The sequence below is a fragment of the Carcharhinus amblyrhynchos genome, chromosome 3, assembly GCF_965287045.1.
Source record: "Carcharhinus amblyrhynchos chromosome 3, sCarAmb.v2.hapA, whole genome shotgun sequence".
NCBI classification, from domain to species: domain Eukaryota; kingdom Metazoa; phylum Chordata; class Chondrichthyes; order Carcharhiniformes; family Carcharhinidae; genus Carcharhinus; species Carcharhinus amblyrhynchos.
The window spans coordinates 21,704,293-21,723,773 of record NC_137326.1 but is presented as its reverse complement, the minus strand read 5'-3'; the positions used below and the strand labels follow the sequence as shown (position 1 = coordinate 21,723,773).

The window sequence follows — 19,481 nt, the reverse complement described above, 5'->3', positions numbered from 1 at the left end:
TAGGGAGGGAAACCAGCAGCTTTACATTCCGGGGCCATCCACCCAGATGATTCTGGGATTGTCCAGTTGATCCCAATCCCCTCTTCTTGGGATCCCATCACTTGCAGCTTCACAGACCAAGGAGGGTATACCTGCCACACAGCCGGAGACCCAAAGCATTGAGTCTGGCACCTTCCAGAGGATACCCACCAAAGTCATCACAGACAAATGGGCATAGCAGTCAGCAGGCTGCATCCACCTCCACTGTGAATGTTGGGGTGTACTAAGACAAAGCCATAGAGTTGTGAGCACCTTCCCACCTTGAAGTGCCAGAGCTCTGCCCCTCAGAGACACGTTATTGTGCTGGCACTCAACCCTGCAACCATCAGCCTTTCTCACCTTATAGTTACCTGCATTGTGACCACAAGGCTCTCATCATAACATAAAGATGTAGAGCTGAGCCATACGTTCTGAGGAGCATCCTTTCACCTAGACCCTCACCAACATCTGTTATGGTAAATCCATGTGTTGCAGCCAGTGGAGCCTTTGAGCATGCTCTGGAAGCGCATAAGGTAACTTGACAATGTTGAGGGCAACACTGGGATGAAACAAAGGATGTAATGAATCTGGAGAGTGCCCTTTATCATCAACAAACTGTTGCCTTGAGTGTTTCATATCTTAGTATTTTAGAGTTGGCAAGGGCCAGGGCTGGCCATTGGGCAGACCTTCTGTTTGAAAATTGTGATCCTTGAGTGTTCCAAACCCATGAAAAGGTCAGGGTGAATGCATGTCTGTACCCCCACTGAGAGTGTCAGATGTCAATGTGCTGGAGAAGAAAGTGGCACAAAAGGACCAGATGAAATCAAAATGGAGTTAGACCCACGTAATGTCCTCAGCTGCTTTGGCCTGAGTGTGACTTTTCAGTTTTACCATTGAGGTGACACAGAGTGTGTAGTCCCATCGTTGCAGACCAAGCTCCTTGAGGAGTTTTGTCAGATGGAAGGCATACAACCCCAAGACCGCTGAGGATTGTGGAGCAGCTCCTACTTTTACTAGGCTATCATGGCAACTGGTGTGCTGCAGAGATGCTAGAAGAGGCAGTACCTGTTTAATCCAGACACTTGTCTCATCATCCATGCACATCCTGAAATGTCTAGCACAGAGTAATAGCTTGATAATATCAGTAACCCATGGAGGAGGACTCTTAAGATTTTGACAAGGAGACTACTGTTGTCAGAACGATTGTATGCTTCAGTGCAGTCGAGAAAGACAGCCCCTGCTTTGAGGTAATTTTCAAAGCTGTCTTTAATGAAGGTAGTTAGGGGCAAGGACAGGGTCGTGTGTGCTTTGTGCTTATCAAAAGCCAGCTTGTTCAGTTTCCTCACAGGAAGGAGGGAAGCACACTACTCTTTGAGGCAGTGGGTGGACTTTGGTCGATATTCCTGTGGGATGGATTTGGTGGCTGCTTGCAGATGGCTTTGCAGAAGCAGCAGTGTGCTTGCTGTATGGGAATACAGTGGGGTGAAGACATTGCCACACTGTTCCAGTGCCTGATGGTATTTCTCCAAGTTGTCTTTGTGTAGGTTTCACTGCTTCTTCTTTGCTCCTGCGATGATAGGTAGTTGAGGGCCAATATGGATCAGAGTTGGTCTGTGCTGGCTGCGTGAGAAGCAATGCAAGACTTGGCATGAAGTTGAAACTAATGGTTCAGCATTTGTGTCATGGACCCATCAGTACCTAGTAAAACCCAGGGAAGCCAACGAGCCTACAAACAACCCAAATTTAACAAGCTCAAGTTTCAATAATCCTGGTATCACCACACCTAAGACTGCCAGCTATGTGAATTCCTACAGATCCCTCACAATCGGACCAGAACTCCACATCTTGTAACTCAATGATAAGGGAACTGCCACCAAATGACAACTAATCAGCACGCTCGCACAGCAACTGACATGATCTGTATCCAAAAAACACACATCCCCATCCGACAAAGCTAGGAGATTGAAGATCAATGGCTTTAGTCTTGAATATCATAATGTCCATCCAAAGCATGGGCGGGCCACATATGTTCAGTCGACCATAACAGGTGTAGCCTGCCTCTCTTTCACTGAACATGTTGATATCGTTAAGCTTGCTTTGACAAAGAGTCATCTGGAGATGAAATGTCAGCTTTTCTCTCTCTCCTTACCGATGCTGCCAGATCTGCTGAGATTTCCCAGCATCTTCTCTTTTCAGGTTTCAGCATCTGTAGCAATTTGCTTTTATTGTTATTTATTGATATCATCAAGATTGGGCCCTTCAAAATAATAAGTGTCTACATATTGGCCATTTAGTGCCAACCATACAAACATGTTTTCTCTGCCCTATCACACCGAGATCTATATCAGAGACAAACAGCTGGATTTTTGGCTGCAAGTGCATCATCGGCCAGATCCCATGTGGTTCTTTGACGATGTTCAGGATCTGAGATCAAATCAAGATATACGAGTTGTGGTAGGTTCATGGGTATCTCGCACAAACGTACATGATTTGTTTCTTGTAGTCATATAGCAGCTGAACATTGAACGAGTGGAAACCTTGGAGCTGGCAGGCTCACAGACAAGAAGTCTCAGCCCTCCTTTAAATAATCTCAATTCTTCAATAAATATTAGATCTTATGAGTATAGCAGAGTGGTGTAATAGTGCAATGATTGAGGATCTAAGCACCTAGCCAAACCAATCTCATAACAGGGTGATGTAAGGCAGGATGGGCGAGTTTGAAATGTTGCTTGCGCTTGCCAGGATTTCTGTGGCAAACAGGTGCCATGATTGGAACCAAGTCTTTGAACCCACAGTCACACACTAGTATTCTACAGAATTGGACTTATGCAATCACATGCTAACTCACTTTATTTTCTCATTGATGCTGCAAGAAGGGAATTTCAGGAAGGTGCTGACTGGAATTATTGCTGCCTTTCCTGTTAATATATTGGAGTGCCTGTTGCCAGGGAACTTTTATAGCCACATGAGTGCAGTCAATAGCACCCTGTGTCTATGAGAATGTGGAGATTGCAGAAAAGCCCAGTGCTCTGGCATTTGGCTGTCTGGAGAAGTGCACATAATTGTGGGCCTTGGAAGTAAGAGTGTCTGTCACCTTGCATGCATTTATGTATGGAAAATTAAGAGATATTGCAGAGATCCCCAGTGGAGCCCAGGAAAGATCCACTCGTGTAGAAGTTAAGAGTGGAGGCCACCGGCGATGAATGTTCTCCCAGACCCTATGACATCAATGGTAACTGTGCATCACTAGATCTCTGGACACTGTGCAGAGGCATCTGTCTCATTTCTTTCACTTGTCTGCAGATAAGACGTACATGTTCTGCATACCCTTGGTCTTAAAAGCCACCAATTGATAATGCTTCTGTCAGCCTCATCTTTTGCCCCTTGTTCATGAGGGAGTAGCTCCCACTCCTTTGATGACCTTGATACTGTAATTACAATCTTCTCTCTACCTTCTCTCCTGTTCATATGCAATCAGTAAGAAGTCTCACGACACCAGATTAAAGTCCAACAGGTTTATTCGATAGTAAACGCCACTAGCTTTCAGAACGCTGTTTCTTCAAATAAATACTATCAAATAAACCTGTTGGACTCTAACCTGGTGTTGTGAGACTTCTTACTGTGTTTATCCCAGCCCAACACCGGCATCTCCACATATACGATCATGCAGGAGCAATAATTCCAGTCAGCACCTTCCTGAAATTCCCCTCTTGCAGCATCAATGAGAAAATAAAGTTCCTGCTTTAAAAATGCATCTATGATCTGCCTAGTTGCCAAAATGCTCGTTATCACTTTGGGCAATTGGCACACTTAGAACAAAGGGTTGAAGCAAAGAGTGCCATGTCTCATCGTTCGAGTGCCAAATTAGTGCCATGTCTCATCATTAATCTCACGTGGATGTGCATCATTGCTTCACTCTCCTGATTCCCTACGTTGTCATTGAAAGTTTCCTAATATGTCTCGGGAATGCCTCTCCTCAACTGGGGATACACAGTTCAGTTGGATACCTCTTTAATCGGCAGTGTACCACTTCTCCAAATGACTCTCTAACTCCTCCCCAACTGAATTATTCCTCACTTCAATTTTGTGCTGTGCCATCAGTTCAGGTTACAGATGCCAAAGGCTCATTACCAGACCAGTTTGGACCCTCCCATGTGGGCTGTGTTAATCCCTGCCGTCGCCCTGGAGGAGCATAATGTTGCAAAAATTGTAAAATAATACTGCAAATAAATAAGCCAGATTTATTCACAAATAAGGTAATCCATGAAACAAGTATTTGGCCATCACTGCATATATCATACTATTAAAGTATTGCCTTCAAAACACATTTTTTATATTGTCTAATTATATAAATATATCAAATTATAAATATCTACAAATAACAGTTGTAATTACATGGAAGATTTTTGGACAAAAGGGACTTGAGCAGATTTCTTAAATGCAATATTTATCAGTGAGTATTATGACATTCCTCCTTAAAACTTGGAACCCTGCTGTCCATGAAAGTAAACTAGAACTACACTCATGCAGCTGTTTCCAGTTTTTCAGGAATGAATAGTGATACATTTGAAATTTATTGCCTTTCTCCTTTCCCCAGCTTGTGGATATGCAACAATTCATTTTTTAAAAAGACTACCCACTTGAAATCAAGCATTGACCTGCTTAATTTCTACGTAGAGGCTGTAACCAAATTTTATTAAATGTTGATAAGTAGTATAGAGTTTTGTATACTATTTATTCACTTTGTTGCTGACAAGGGACTAAAGTGTCACTAATTTCAAATCACTTTTATCCTACCAGAAGGATGTCAAATTATCTCTGTTTAATTCTGGATGAAAACTGTTTTCACACTCTCCCCATTTTGGATCTAGTCATTGTTGTAGAGAACTTGAATATTGCTGAAAGAGGAGATGTGCCGTAGAAGCTTCTCATTTTGCACTCATTGGGACAGATGCAAGAATGCCAAATTTCAAAGGGAGCAACAATATATGCTGCATTAGAAAAAGGTGACACATGAACTGTTGGTGGAGGTGTTGCCTTAGAGAATAAATTAAGAAATTATTGTCCCTCACATTTTTGTTTAATTCTAAAAGATGCAATGCCTGTATATGTTGCTTTTGTCTGAAGGAAACCGGTTACTGTGTATGGATGTTTGTAGCTTCAATCCGAGCATAAGTGAGTCAAATTGCAAACTCAACTGATAAAATCTTAAATTGGCTATTAGTGCAATTCTTAGCACACTCTGAATTGTTCAGCTAATGCTGCCCAGTCATGGAGTCACATTTAACATGAGGCATTATGTGCTAAGTTTTGGAAGCACAGATTGGTTGAGTATAGTCAGTACTCTGCCTATGGAAAACAACGAAAGGAAAGTACTGCTTGCTATAATTTGCTGGTCATTGGGATGAACGGTCTACGTAGCTAGCTTTGCACAGGCATTGAAATTCACAAACCACATTTCTCACTTGTGCGGCAGGCAGAACAACTGTGCATAGCAAACAGAATTACAGAGAACATTGGTACCACCCCAGGTCTGTCATGGGGAATGATGACCACAAACCTGTATTTAGCAACTCACACATGAGCAACATTGTTTTTTGTCAAAGGACATACCCTTGTTCTTCATTTAATAAACTCAATCTGTGCAACCTGGCTCTGCGGTTATTGCAGAAGTCAAGGTTCTGCTGCTTTTGTTGTAAATACCTTTGTGCATGCACTTGGTGAGGGAGTTGGGGGAGCTGGTGGAAAAAGCTTGAATGTAAAATTGAGAGCAAAGCAGCAACAATAGCTGGAGGACAATTGCAGGAAATCTGACTTGAGTTGAAGAGTGACTGAACTGCACCCTTGCCTTGAAACTGGGGCTGCAGGACCACTTTAATTTTTGTGCATTATCCTTTCCAAGCTTTACTTCCAAATTTCAGTCCTAATTGTAAAGTGTAATATTACTGAAATATACTTGGGATGTTTTTAGCATATTTTAATTTCTCTCAAAATTAGAATAATAGCTTCGTGTACTTTTTTTCTCCAAATGCTAGGTGTAACTGGTATCGTAAAATCCTCAAGTCTGACCCAAAGTGCAAAAGGAATTTTTACTGCTGGTAAGTTTTTTTTTTCCCCCCCTGTAAATATTTCCATTCAGCTAAAATGCCATTGGCAATTTTTGAGATTTATGAAGATCTCCAAGCACTGTCTCATGTAATGTTTTATGTGTATTTAGGTTTGAGAAAAACAGTTTCCTACAGCACAAAGAAACTGCATAAAATGTGGAGAGGCTGGAGAAGGAAATCTTCTGAAAATTTTTGTTAACTGTCATGTAAATTATATTTGGAAAATACATTTTTTTAATGGATTACACTGGCTGTGAGTTTTTCAACAATGGCTGGGAATTCTTGATAAATTATTAAATACATGTCTGCAAAAATCTTTATAATGACTGCAGCTTAATCCTTCATTTCAGCGTAATGACTCAACATACTTGCAAAAGCATTTTACTGGTAAATATTTTATGAACACAACTGCTGTTTATGGTTGCAATGTTCAGCATTACAATTTTAAGGAACTTCATAAATGTGCAAATTTTGCAAGCAGTAAATGTTTAGTAATCAGTGGGTTAATTGGGATCCAATCATCATGGAAACTGCAGATGTCTACAGATCTAAATGAGGCACTCTACTTAACAGTAAGCACAACCTGTGGGAGACCTTATTTAGATTATTGTTATTTAACCATCTATAAGTCATATTCATTAACCGATATGAGAATACCATAATAAAGCTTCAGATTATGCACATTGTTTAATTTCGTGGATCATGTGTCTAAATCACACAAAATTAAAGTTTACTTATTTCTGTTTCAGTGAGTTTCATATCAACACTATTTTTTCATTTAATTTGATACTTTAATTTTTGTGCTCTGTTTAGACATAATTGTTTTAGCAGGGAGGTGGAAAGATCAATAGAGGCCAGAGATCAAATCATGGCTTTCCCCTGCCTTCATGCTTAATGTCACAACATGTGTTTTAAAGTTTATTTATTACTGTCACAAGTAGGCTCAACATTAACACTACAATGAAGTTACTGTGAAAATCCCTTAGTCCAGCACCTATTCAGGTACACTAAGGGAGAATTTTAGCGTGGCCAGTGCACCTAACCAGCACATCTTTTAGACTGTCGGAGAAAACTGGAGCACAGGGAGGAAACCCATGCAGACATGGGCAGAACAAGCAAACTCTGCACAGTGACCCAAGCTGGGTATTGAACCCGGATCCCTGGTGCTCTGAGGCAGCAGAGCTAACCACTGTGCCACCACGCTGCCTGTAATGAAATTACCCATGGAAGCCTAGGAAAGGTGGTTCTTGAAGCACAAGTTTACTTAGCAAAACAGGCTCTGGAGCAGATGATGAAAGGATTATGTAGTAATAATTGTCATGATCAGGTACTATGCTTGACACCGAAACCTTTTGCTAAGCAAATGCAATAATTTAGTGTCCTGTATTTATTTAGATTGATTGGCTTTCAGTCCAGTGAATTAGTATTTTACAATAGAATGATTCACTTTAAACAGGTGGTGTTTAAACCCATATTTACCTTGCTTTAATAGTTAACCTAATTGATAGTTTGAGATAAATTGAATTACACTGGATACTGGTATTGGCTGTAACAGTAGTTTGTCCTTTCTGCATTGTTCAAATCAAATTTTTGCCATTCACTTGTCAAATACTTGTACCAAACTGTACCTACCTTTGTGAAGAATACTGATTGTTCGAACTTCTATTGGCCTGACATGCATTTTCCTACTATTAAGAACCAAACTCCGATCCAAAGAGCTTAGTTGCTGCTTGGTAGAAGACTCCAAAATATGTCTGTAGGAACATTACTAACATTTAGTGAGCTGCTTATTATGCCTGTAAATTTTGCTACCTTTGCTACATGATGATGCTCCAGGCATTACTAATAAACCATAATGAAAACAGAAAGTGCCGGAAATACTCAGCAGGTCTGGCAGCATTAGGAGACACACAGACGCTACGACAACGGATGAATGAACATCGCTCGACAATCACCAGGCAAGACTGTTCCCTTCCTGTTGGCGAACACTTCAGTGGTCACGGGCATTCAGCCTCTGACCTTCGGGTAAGCGTTCTCCAAGGCGGCCTTCACGACACACGACAGCGCAGAGTCGCTGAGCAGAGACTGATAGCCAAGTTCCACACACATGAGGACAGTCTCAACAGGGATCTTGGGTTCATGTCGCACTATCTGTAACCCCTGTGATTTGCCTGGGTTTGCAAAACCTCACTCACTGTGCTGTCTGGAGACAATACACATCTCTTTAACCTGTGATCAGTGCTCCTTCCACACACATTGTCAGCCACTTTAGGACTTGAACAGCAGGTTAGGTGTAAAGATTCGCATTCTAATCAGTAATCTCTAAACTGTCTGTGCTTTATATGCTCTGTCCAAGGCCAGAACTCTCCATTCACCTGACGAAGAGGGAGTCCCCTCGAAAGCTTGTGAGTTTACTATTAAATAAATCGGCTGGACTAAAACCTGGTGTTGTCAGACTTTTTACTGTGTTTACCCCAGTCCAACGCCGGCACATCCACATCATCAGCATTAGGAGAGAGAGAGAGAAAAACAGTTAACATTTTGAGTAGAAATATGACACTTCTTCAGAAGTCATATTCGACTTGAGACGTTAACACTCTCTTTTCACAGTGATGCAAGACTTGCTGAATAGTTTCAGTACTTTCTGTTTTTATTTCAGACTTTCAGCATCTGCAGTATTGTGCTCTTATTTAACTAATAACGAGCCAAGCTGGTTAATCAGTCTTTAATGATCTGGAGATAGATTGATCTTCCTGCTGCATTATGGACTATTGAGTCCACTACCGTGGATTGACTTTGTTTCTGATGTTCCATCAACCAGTTATCATCTTGGAGCCTTGTCTCCAAAGAAAATCACAGAAACCAGACAGTGCAGAAGGAGACCATTCAGCCCATCGAGTCTGCACTGACCACAATTCCACCCCAGGCCTTATCCCTACAGCCCCACACATTTACCCCGCTGATCCCTCTAACCTACACATCCCAGGGCAGTAAGGGGCAACTTAGCAAGGCCATTCAACCTAACCTGCACGTCTTTGGACTGTGGGAGGAAACTGGAGTACCCGGAGGAAACCCACGCAAACAGGGAAAAATGCAAACTCCACACAGACACTGACCCAAGTCAGGAATTGAACCCGAGTCCTTGGTGCTGTGAGGCGGCAGTGCTAACCATATTAGAGATGCTGCTTAAGTTTCATTTCTCCCTCCACCATGAGGATAGTTATTAATTGACCAAAATGTATTACTGTAAATATCAGATTTATTAATAAGCTTGTGTTTTGAATATCTTATATGTCTAAGCTTTTGCTTGCTTGCTTGGATCAAGTGATTTTCAGGTGAACATACCATTAGATTCCATTTGGTGGCAGTATTGAGAAGTGGCAGCCAAAGGCAAATGTATAAATTGCGCTCAAGTTGAATCGATTTTGTTTTGGGATTTTTACCACTGTTTTGAGAATCCCAAGTTCACCTAATGCCCTTGAAGATTGTACAATTTAATGTTGCATACTTTAAAGGTTATATCATTGATAGCAATGCATAATCGCGTGGAAATGTGGATTAACATGGTCTGAAAGGTAGGCTTTAACTGAGTTTGATGCTGCTGTTTTACTATACTTGACACTGTTGCGCAACCGATTTGTTTGGCATTGTGGTGTCTATTGCAAAGCTGCCAAACATTACACACTGCAAGCCCCATAATGACTAAGTTATTTCTATATCTAATCTACCTCAAATTATTGAGATGTTCCATCTCTCTTTGAGGTTCGAAAATGTGTACAATAAAAGCAAAGCTGTTTTTAATGTAGCTTGTTTCTGACTTGAATCTGGAAAATTACAGATCGGAATGTGCTTGTAATCTTCCTTCACCCAGTAGCAATTAAACTCTGCTTGACCTCAGAAAATGTTTACTTGGAGCAGTTAGATGTCATCATCTTCAGCAGGGCTGCAGTTTAGTGAAGAGTAATGCATTGTATACAAGATGGTGTAATGTTCCAAATGTTAAAACATTATCACCTAACTTTGTTAACAATACCATGCAGATTATATTGTGAGATGTATCTAACGTTTAGAAGAATATTTTAAAGTAATACTGTGGAGAAGTTAGTTATATTGAATGCACAAATTTTTGTAGCTTCTCTTGGACCATTTTATTCATCTAAACAGATGGATTTTCATTTCTTCATTCTTGATTCATGTCTTTGGCATTAACACCAACCTATCTATATGGGCGGCACAGTGGTTAGCACTGCTGCTTCACAGCGCCAGGAGCCTGGGTTCAATTCCCGGCTTGGGTCACGGTCTATGTGGAGCCTTCACAATCTCCCCGTGTCCACGTGCTCCGGTTTTCTCCCATAGTCCAAAGATGTGTGGGTTAGATTGATTGGCCGTGCTAAATTGACGGCACAGTAGCACAATGGGTAGCACTGCTGCTTCACAGCAACAGGGACCCGGATTCGATTCTCACTTGGGTCACTGCCTGTGTGGAGTTTGCATGTTCTCCCTGTGTCTATGTGAGTTTCCTCCAGGTGCTGCAGTTTCCTCTCACATTCTGAAAGACATGCTGGTTAGGTGCATTGACCCGAACAGGCGCCGGACTGTGGTGACTTGGGGATTTTAACCTCATTGGAGTGTTAATGTAAGCCTTACATGTGACTAATAAATAAACTTTAACTTTTAGCGTCAGGAAAATTGGCAAAGCAAATATGTGGGGCTATGGGGATACGGCCTGGTGCTGGCTTGATGGTCTGAAAGGCCTCCTACACTGTAGGGTTTCTATTCTATCTGACCTGCCTTTTCACCTCACTGACTCGCATCCACTGTAATGTTATCAAACGTTTCCTATTACCAAACAGAAAGTATACAACTTGCATCATATATTAACAACCACATTTCTCAAATTTCTCCTCTTGACAATGATTTATTTTGACATTCTGTCACTGAGTCCCCCCCAAACACATCAAACTGAGCAGGTAAAGCAATGAAAGATAACCATGAGTAGATGGAGTTGAATGGTTAATTCTGACAGATGCTTGAGAATTAAATAGAGTTCTTATAATTGCTAGCCGATGGCAAACTATTACTTTGAAATAGGTGTTTTCTCATCCATGGATGGGAGAGTGACTGAAAGGTTCTAGCACATCATCTGATGTGATGAGTGTGAAATACAGCACATGAAGGCAACAAAGCCTCGTGTAAATGTAATTTCTGTGTGTGTGTAAAAAAAAAGTCATGTGGTGGAAAACTTGACTTAAATTGCCTGTGCTCCGACTAACCTGAATGTAGAAAAGTGGAGTATCCTGTTTTAAATAGTGCATTCGTCAACATGTTAATAAATGAACAAAAGCTGTTGAAATTTACTAACCATGACTCTCACGGGTGGAATCGTAAACCATTAATGAATCTACTCAGATGAGTACAAATTCCATGCAATCATTTTTTGATGCATTCCAATATTAAGAAACAGGGAAAAACGTATTCAATATATTTGCAAAAATTCAAACTGCGTATCAGAATTTCTAGGAAATTAGGATGTAATAATAACTGCCCCTTGCTGAGAGGGGAAGAGGTAACTTGTGCCAAGATCTTTGGTCCCATAAAGAAACTTCGTATGAAAGATGTGCCTTTTGTACAGAGGCGGCGCTCAGCCAAATAGCAGGGTTGAAGTTAGGAATGTGCCACAGGGAGAATTACAGATGTGAAGTAGCATGGTGTGTGCATACAGGTAAACATAATGCATATTTCAATAATTGAATCTGTTGCTGGGTGGAAGATGAGGCTGAAGAGGAGAATCTTTTTTAACCGCAGTTGTAATTATTTGTTTGCTTTCTGGATAAGTCGAGCGTTAATTTATGAACAATTAGGAGAAGTTTCACATGAGGCATTGGGTGGAATTTTACGAGACTTTAAGGGGACGATTTTACCATCACGTTGTGCCCGTTTTCAGTCGCGACGTGGTGGTAAAGTCAGGCATAAAGCGCTTAGCGTGATTGCCTCTGGTTTTCATGACCGGTGCCATTTTGCGGGCTCCGGATTTCTGGTGTGGACAGTCTCTTGCCAGAAATGGCTGAGAGGCAGGTTAATGCAATTTATTTTGATGCAGTTTTACATCTGCTTAGTGAGCTGGCGTTCATGACATCACGGGAAAGGTTCTCACCAGCAAGGAATAGACATGTTCCCCATGAACGGGGAGCAGTCAACTTGGCCTCGCCAATGAAACAAGGCAGTGCCGGGGGAGAGGCTAGTGGGGTTGTGGCCAGTTGGGACAGAGACAATGGGGGAAGGGGCTAATGGTGGAAGGGCTAATGGGACCTACTGCCACTTGCAGGAATCGGTAGGGGAGGTGGGTGGGAGGGACCCGGGGGGGGGGGAGGGGAGTGCCCGCTGCCACTGTGCAGTGAGGGGACGATGGCGGGTCTGTGATTGGTGAGGGAGGGGGATCCACGATCAGTCTGGGCAGTTGGGGTGGGTGGGGTCAGTATTGGCTGCATCTTGGGCTGCAGGCGCCCGCGATCGCAAGGGAGCTGCTTCAAGCAGCCTGCACTAGCAGGGGCCCAACAGCTCTCTCTTTTCAGTCTGGCCCCTGCTACTGCTAATGTGTATGTGCAGCAACAGAGGCTTGCACAGGCGCACTGCCTCCCCCTGCAGGCTTTCAAACTCATTAAGCCTCGCCCACAGGCTTCTGCAGCGAGCAACAGGCTTGGTTAAAATTTTGCAGGCAGAGGGCATATTGGGAGGGGGGGGCCCTGAAAACACGGCTAAAATATGGATCTGAAACTCTCCTGGTTTCAAGTCCACCCAGCAGTTAGGGGTGATTTTACCATTTTTTTTTCCTAAGTGTCCAGCTGCCATGAAAATGGGAGAATTCCTGATCTGTTTTTCAGGTGAGTTTCACCCCAAACCTTATGCACTCAATTTTTGAAAAAGTAAGCTAGACCATTTCTAGCCACTAGAGGCAGTGGTGGGGATGAATTTGCCAGACAGCCAGCAGCTCAGATCAGAACTACAAATTGTGCGTGTGCAGAAAACATGAAGGGAAAAAGAAACAGCTCTCTTGGCAGAACATCTCTGGGCCAGATACAGCCCCCCCTCCCCCAACATTATTGACTGCCTTACCCCCCCCCCCAACCCCCTTGCACATGGCCTCATCATCACCCTCCCCACTCCCGATGGCTGACGTGACCCTCTTGTCTCCCCTTCCCCCAATATCAGCGGCACAAATCCACCCCCATCAGCACGCCTACAAGTACTAACTTGGCTTCCCATCCATGGTAAGAGGCAAACTGCATTAAACTCACTGGAATGCTTTAATGGGTGCATGACTCGGCCAAACTGCCTCTGGCCCTAACGAGGGAAAGCTCCATAAAAGCCCAAAGGATGGACAGATAGGCAGGCAGTGCAGGAAGAAATGGCTTCCAGGAAGACAGCTCCTTGTTTTTCTGATGCTGGACTGGCCAGGTTACTGGAGGCAGTGGAGGCAAGGCAGGACAGCCCCCGCCCCTCTCCCTCACCACAGCGGGATGCTGTCCCAGAGAAAGGGATGGAAACACAGCCTGGGAAGCGGTGACAGCATGTATTAATGCCAGGGCATGACCAAGAGAACCGGGAAGCAATGCTGTAAAAAATCTAAATTACTTAATCTGGGCAGCAAGGGTGAGTTTCTAACCTCATCTGGCATCTTCCCCCTAAAGATCCCCCAACATCTTGCATGCTTTCAGCCCCTGATCACCCAAACACCACCCCCCTCCCTCCAAAAGTATCACAACCCTTGCCCTCTGAGGGCCACCCCCTTACCCCTTGCAAGACTCATGCAATCAGATTTGACATGGCTCCTTCAGTATCCACAGGAGAAGAATACCCATTAGCATCGGGAGAGGTTGAAGACACAGGGTGTTGCTTAACTGCTGCTTGACAAGTCCTGAGGCTGCTTCACTGCCACAGACAGTTTCCATCCATTCCCCACCAGCAACAGTGCTTGCTGCTCCCAGCACTAGGACCCAGAGTCATCGCTGAGACCCAAGGTCAGCACTCTGACCTGGGTCCATCCTGAAAGGCCGAAGTCGGTCACCGTGAAAAACAACAGCCTCCCCCCCACCCCCGCAACCTGAAATACAACATGGCTGCCATGAAACAACCCCCCCTGAGCAACATGGAGCAATTTGAAAGCAGAGACTTAACTCCTCATTCACCTGCTCTGCTCAAGCATCTGAATGCGACTTTTATTGAGGATGTGTATTCCTGACTGATCCAGCTGTGGTGAACGATGCAGTTAAGGCAGCTGAACTGGGTTGATTGGGAGTGAAGCTCACAAGTTACGTTGTGATGAATGCTAAATTGACGTTTTGCCTGTTTGGGCATGGTCCTGATCATACCTTTTTTTTTGTTTTCCCTCCCCTGGTAAAATGGAAATGGGTGCGAAAATGGGCGCAATTCCCCCTAGTCACATCACACCTGAATTTACAACTTTTTCCCACTGCAAAATGGGAGCGATGAGGTTGTAAAATTCCACCCATTGTGTCAAAATGTTGATACGATGGTGATTCATAAGGATCATTTTCTTGTAAGCATTTGTCTTAAAAAGTGCTTTGAAAGAATTGTGATTATCTTGACATTCTTATGAATTTTTAAAAAATGTTATCATTAGCATGTTTTAGAAGAAGATGCGAAACGTTGCAGCATAAATGATCAAAGTGAAAGTGAATGCCAGCAAGCAGCAAATTTATAAAATCCATAGAGCCCCTACAATGCAGAAGGAGGCCATTCGGCCCATCGAGTCTGCACTGACCACAATCCCACCTATGCCCTATTCCTGTAACCCCACATATTTACCCTGCTAATTCCCTGACACAAGGGTCAATTGGCCATGCTAAATCAACCTAACCTGCACACCTTTGGACTATGGGAGGAAGCACTCGGAGCACCCGGAGATATGGGATGAATATGTAAAACCCACACAGACAAGTCACCCGAGGCTGGGAATTGAACCGGGTCCCTGGCGCTGTGAGGCAGCAGAGCTAACCGCTGTGCCACCGTGCCGCCCACAATATAAGGAACATACAGACTATATTGCATTGAAAACAATTAATGATGACAATTGCATAAATCTATGTTTACAACACAATTAATGACTGTGAGTGTAGATGGATTCTCATACACCGTATGGAGCACATTGATCTCTTGTGCTTATGGGGCTGTGGTTGTGTCACCTGCGGAATGCAACTGGCCAGAGTTAGAGTTAGTGCAGTTGGATTCATAGGGCCGGATTCTCTGACCTTGTCCACTGCTGGGATCTTCCAGTCCCACTGCTGTGAACAGGGATTTGGCTGGGGTTCTGTTTGGCTTCGGGATCTGGGAAGAAATTTCATCTTTTCCCGGTGGTTAATTCCTGGCCTCAGTGGATACTTAGGTTAAGTAGAAACGGTGATGGGCTCAATTTGCACATAATCAATAGTGGGAACAAAAACAACTTGCATTTCCATAGCACAGGCCAGAGTGGATGTTCAGATCATAAATGTCAAGGTTTTTAAAAGCAAAATAATCAAGAGAGAGATCAGATTGCAGAGGAGAGAAGCATAATGGTTGAATGAGTAGTAATGAGCAGTATAGAACGGATTGCTGGGGCCAAGAAGTAACTTGGCATCAAGAAGAACAGAAAATTAGCGTAGGCATATGAGACTGAAGGAGATTGATGAGGTGAGATAGGGCATGACCGTGGAGAAATTTGAATCCAAGATAAGAATCTTGAAGTTGATTTACTGCAACACCAGAGCTATGAAAAAGTTGCTGGCAGTATGAAGCTTTTTCCAGGTAAAGATGTAATTCTGGCCTTTTTGAATGAGCTATAATTTTGGAAGGCTTGAGGCAAGGGGATCAGTTGGGAGAGCATTGAAGAAGTCAAAGCACAGGGCTGGGACTGGTGTGCTGGTGGAGGTAAGGGTGGAGGCAGGCAATGTTGTGGAGGTCAAAAAATTGACCTAGAGAGAAAGAAGTTCTATGAAGGAGAAAACTGATCTCAGAGTTCAGGATCGCCAAATCATAAATGGATTAAACAGTTCTTGCAGTACCCTTTTACTGCCACTAAATGCCTCTAATGCACTTTACGACTTCCAATGGTGCGCTCACAATTAGTGAGAACATTATGTAACATCAGTGTGTGGTTACTATATGCAAAACTTTGAGACTAATATTTTTTCTGATAAATTGAAACGGATTACGGTTGATTTCGTATAGACCTGTATCGACTCAATTTAGTCAGCTGTTTCCTAAAACGAAAGCTCAAATTGTGAATGTAATCAAACGTAGTTAAAATTAAACTGCAGTAGAAACAAAAAGGTGAATATTGTGCAATTTTTTTACTTGAAGTTTTTCAAAAGCAATGGTTAAGCTCCAGCAAGTATATGGGGCTGGTCCTGACAGAGCCTGTATGTGCCCTGCCAAACTAGCCTTGCTTGACGGGTTTTGGCTCTTCCACCCTGTCTTGTGTACAGCCCTGAAATTCAACACCAAGTGGTTTAAGCAAATCCTGAGACATATCCAGTAATTATATGGGTGCGGATGTTCCCAGCAATGGCAAGTAAAAATACATTTGAGGATATTAAAACAAGGATGATCCCATTCGACTCAAAAGAATAGGTTCTCTACATGTTTGCTGTTATTCACTAAGAGCATACGATATAATAAAGACTTTTTTAAGTGCACAGATACTAAGAAGGTCTGTTACATTCATAATAGCACAGACTGAAACCAAATAGAATCATGATTGGGGAATAAAAATCAGGCAGCATGGTGGCACAGTGGTTAGCAAACAGCCTGGAGAGAGTGGGGAGAAATCTGGATCTGAAGGACTCAGGCTAACAGCAATATTTGAACACAATCTTAAAAGAAAGCTTAGTGCTTACATAAGGATTAGGGTACGAGAACAAGCCTCAAAATTTGAGAGAATTCCTGCATACAAAGAAAACTTGGAAACACTGCAATACTTTCGTCAGCCATCTTGTGCGTAGCCAACTACCGTGGAGTGGCACGGTAGCACAGTGGTCAGCACTGTGGCTTCACAGCGCCAGGGACCCAGGTTCGATTCCCTGCTTGGGTCACCATCTGTGTGGAATTTGCACGTTCTCCCTGTGTCTGTATGGGTTTCCTCAGGGTGCTCCAGTTTCCTCCCACAGTCCGAAAGACATACTAGTTAGATGCATTGACCATGCTTAAATTCTACCACAGTGTATCTGAACAGGCGCCAGAGTGTGGCAAATAGGAGATTTTCACAGTATCTTCATTGTAGGGTAAGGCCTACTTGTGACTAATAAATAAACTTTAAATGGAAAATTACAGTACACATGAATCTTAATTTCCCTTTCTAAATAGGTGGCTTTTACATTCCTGAAAGTTTCAATCATCTTGCATTGTGCCTTCCCACATTTACTGGAACAAGTCATTTTCAAACAGCAGCAATGACTTGCTTTAGTTGGGAGAAGCTTCTGGATTGCTTCTAATCCAAACTGGAGAAATTCTGATCAATGCTCTCAAACAAATCAGAGATTCAGATTGCACCAGACCTCTCATTCCAGCTCAGCACCACAACAGGTGAGTGTGGTTATTATCAAGTCGCACTATTAAGAAATCCAAGCCGATATTTCAAATGATGTAATAGGTGAAACATCTGGAGTTCTGAATCCAATATTGTAAGTAAAATTTAAAGACTCTGATTTCTTATACAGCATCCATGCACATACTTGCAAGATTCATTTTTAAGTTGATTTATTAGTCAGAAGTAAGACTTACATTAGCACTGCAATGAAGTTACTGTGAAATTCCCCTAGTCACCACATTCTGGTGCCTGTTCGGGCCAATGCACCTAACCAGCACATCTTTCAGAACATGGGAAGAAACCTGAGTACCCAGAGAAAACCCACTCAGACACAGGGAGAATATGCAAACTCCACACAGACAGTGAGCCAAGCCGGGAATCAAACCCGGGTCCCTGGTGCTGTGAAGCAGCAGTGCTGACCACTGTGCTACCGTGCCACTCCATGGTAGGTGGCTACGCACAACATGGCTGACGAAAGTATTGCAGCATTTTGAAGTTTTCTTTGTATGCAGGAATTCCCTCAGATTTTGAGGCTTGTTTTCGTACCCTAAATTCTTATGCAAGCACAAAGCTTTCTTTTAAGATTGTGTTCAGATATTGCTGATACCCTAAGTCCTTCAGATCCAGATCTCTCCCCAGGCTGTTTGTAGTCAAAAAGCAATGGTAAGCCTCTTCAGCCAGAACTGTTAACGCAGCCTAACTAGAAATAGTTGGACAGAATGGTGTAGTTGCATGTGGCTGTGTCCTACTTCAAACTAATACTTAGAATATAGATAAATGGTGGGTGGTGGGCATTGAATGGTACTAGAGACAGTAACAGTGTGCCCCACAAGATGGAAGAACACAGGTTACATTTCCCTCACATGGTTTCCTAATCCTGTCCATATGACTGCTAGAAGCAAAGCACCATAAGATGCTGCTACACAATTGCTGGTGGCTCACTGATGAGCAAAGTAACTTGCTGTCTTCATGAGAGATGGCAACCTAATGATGCGTGAACAAGAGGGAATGAGTAAAAAATGGGGAGAGGCTGTGGTGTAGGGATATTGTCACTGAACTAGAAATCCAGAGAACCACGGTAATGCTCTGGGCAAATTACTGTGGATACTGAAATCTGAAACAAAAACAGACAATGTAAGAAAATCACAGCAGGTCTAATAGCATCTGTGGAGAGAGAATAGAGCTAACATTTTGAGTCTGGATCATCCAGACCCAAAGTATTAGCTCCATTCTCTCTCCATGGATGCTGTTAGACCTGCTGTGATTTTCCCTCGTTTTCTGGTTATGCTCTGGAAACCTGGGTTTGAAATTTGAATTCCATAAAAAATTTGAAATTAAAAGTCTAATGACGGCCATGAAACCATTGCTGATGGTCGTAAAAACCCACCTGGTTCACTAATGTCCTTTAGGGAAGGAAATCTGTCATCCTTACCTGGTCTGGTCTACGTATGACTCCAGACCCACAGCAATATGGTTGATTCTTAAATGCCTTCTGAAATGGCCCAGCAAACCATTTAGTTCAGGAGCAGCTGGGGATGGGCAACAAATGCAGGTCCAGCAAGTGAAGCCCACATCCCCTGATTGAATAAGAAAAGGGATGTGATTTCCAATCTCATATATCTAAGTACTTCTCTCACTTGGAAGGTACCATTAAAATGGCAATGATAAGGATTCAGATCCAAGCAAAACTAGCATTTTTAACTGTTAAAATGTTTAGTTTTTGCAAGTGTGCTATTTTCATTTTATTAGATCCATCCTTTTAGAAAATAAAC

General features: G+C 42.8%; 1 protein-coding gene across 3 annotated transcripts in view; it reads left to right on the top strand.

The window, feature by feature from the left end:
• Positions 1-6,877, top strand: part of tamm41 (TAM41 mitochondrial translocator assembly and maintenance homolog) — a 32,385-nt gene extending 25,508 nt beyond the window's left edge. For all 3 annotated transcript variants that reach the window (XM_080182001.1, XM_080182009.1, XM_080182002.1), the window contains exons 7-8: positions 6,054-6,116; positions 6,236-6,877. In XM_080182001.1, the coding sequence (XP_080038127.1) occupies positions 6,054-6,116; positions 6,236-6,324 (152 nt within the window). In that variant the 3' untranslated portion in view covers positions 6,325-6,877. The remainder of the gene's footprint in view (positions 1-6,053; positions 6,117-6,235) is intronic.
• The last annotated feature ends 12,604 nt before the right edge of the window (positions 6,878-19,481 follow it).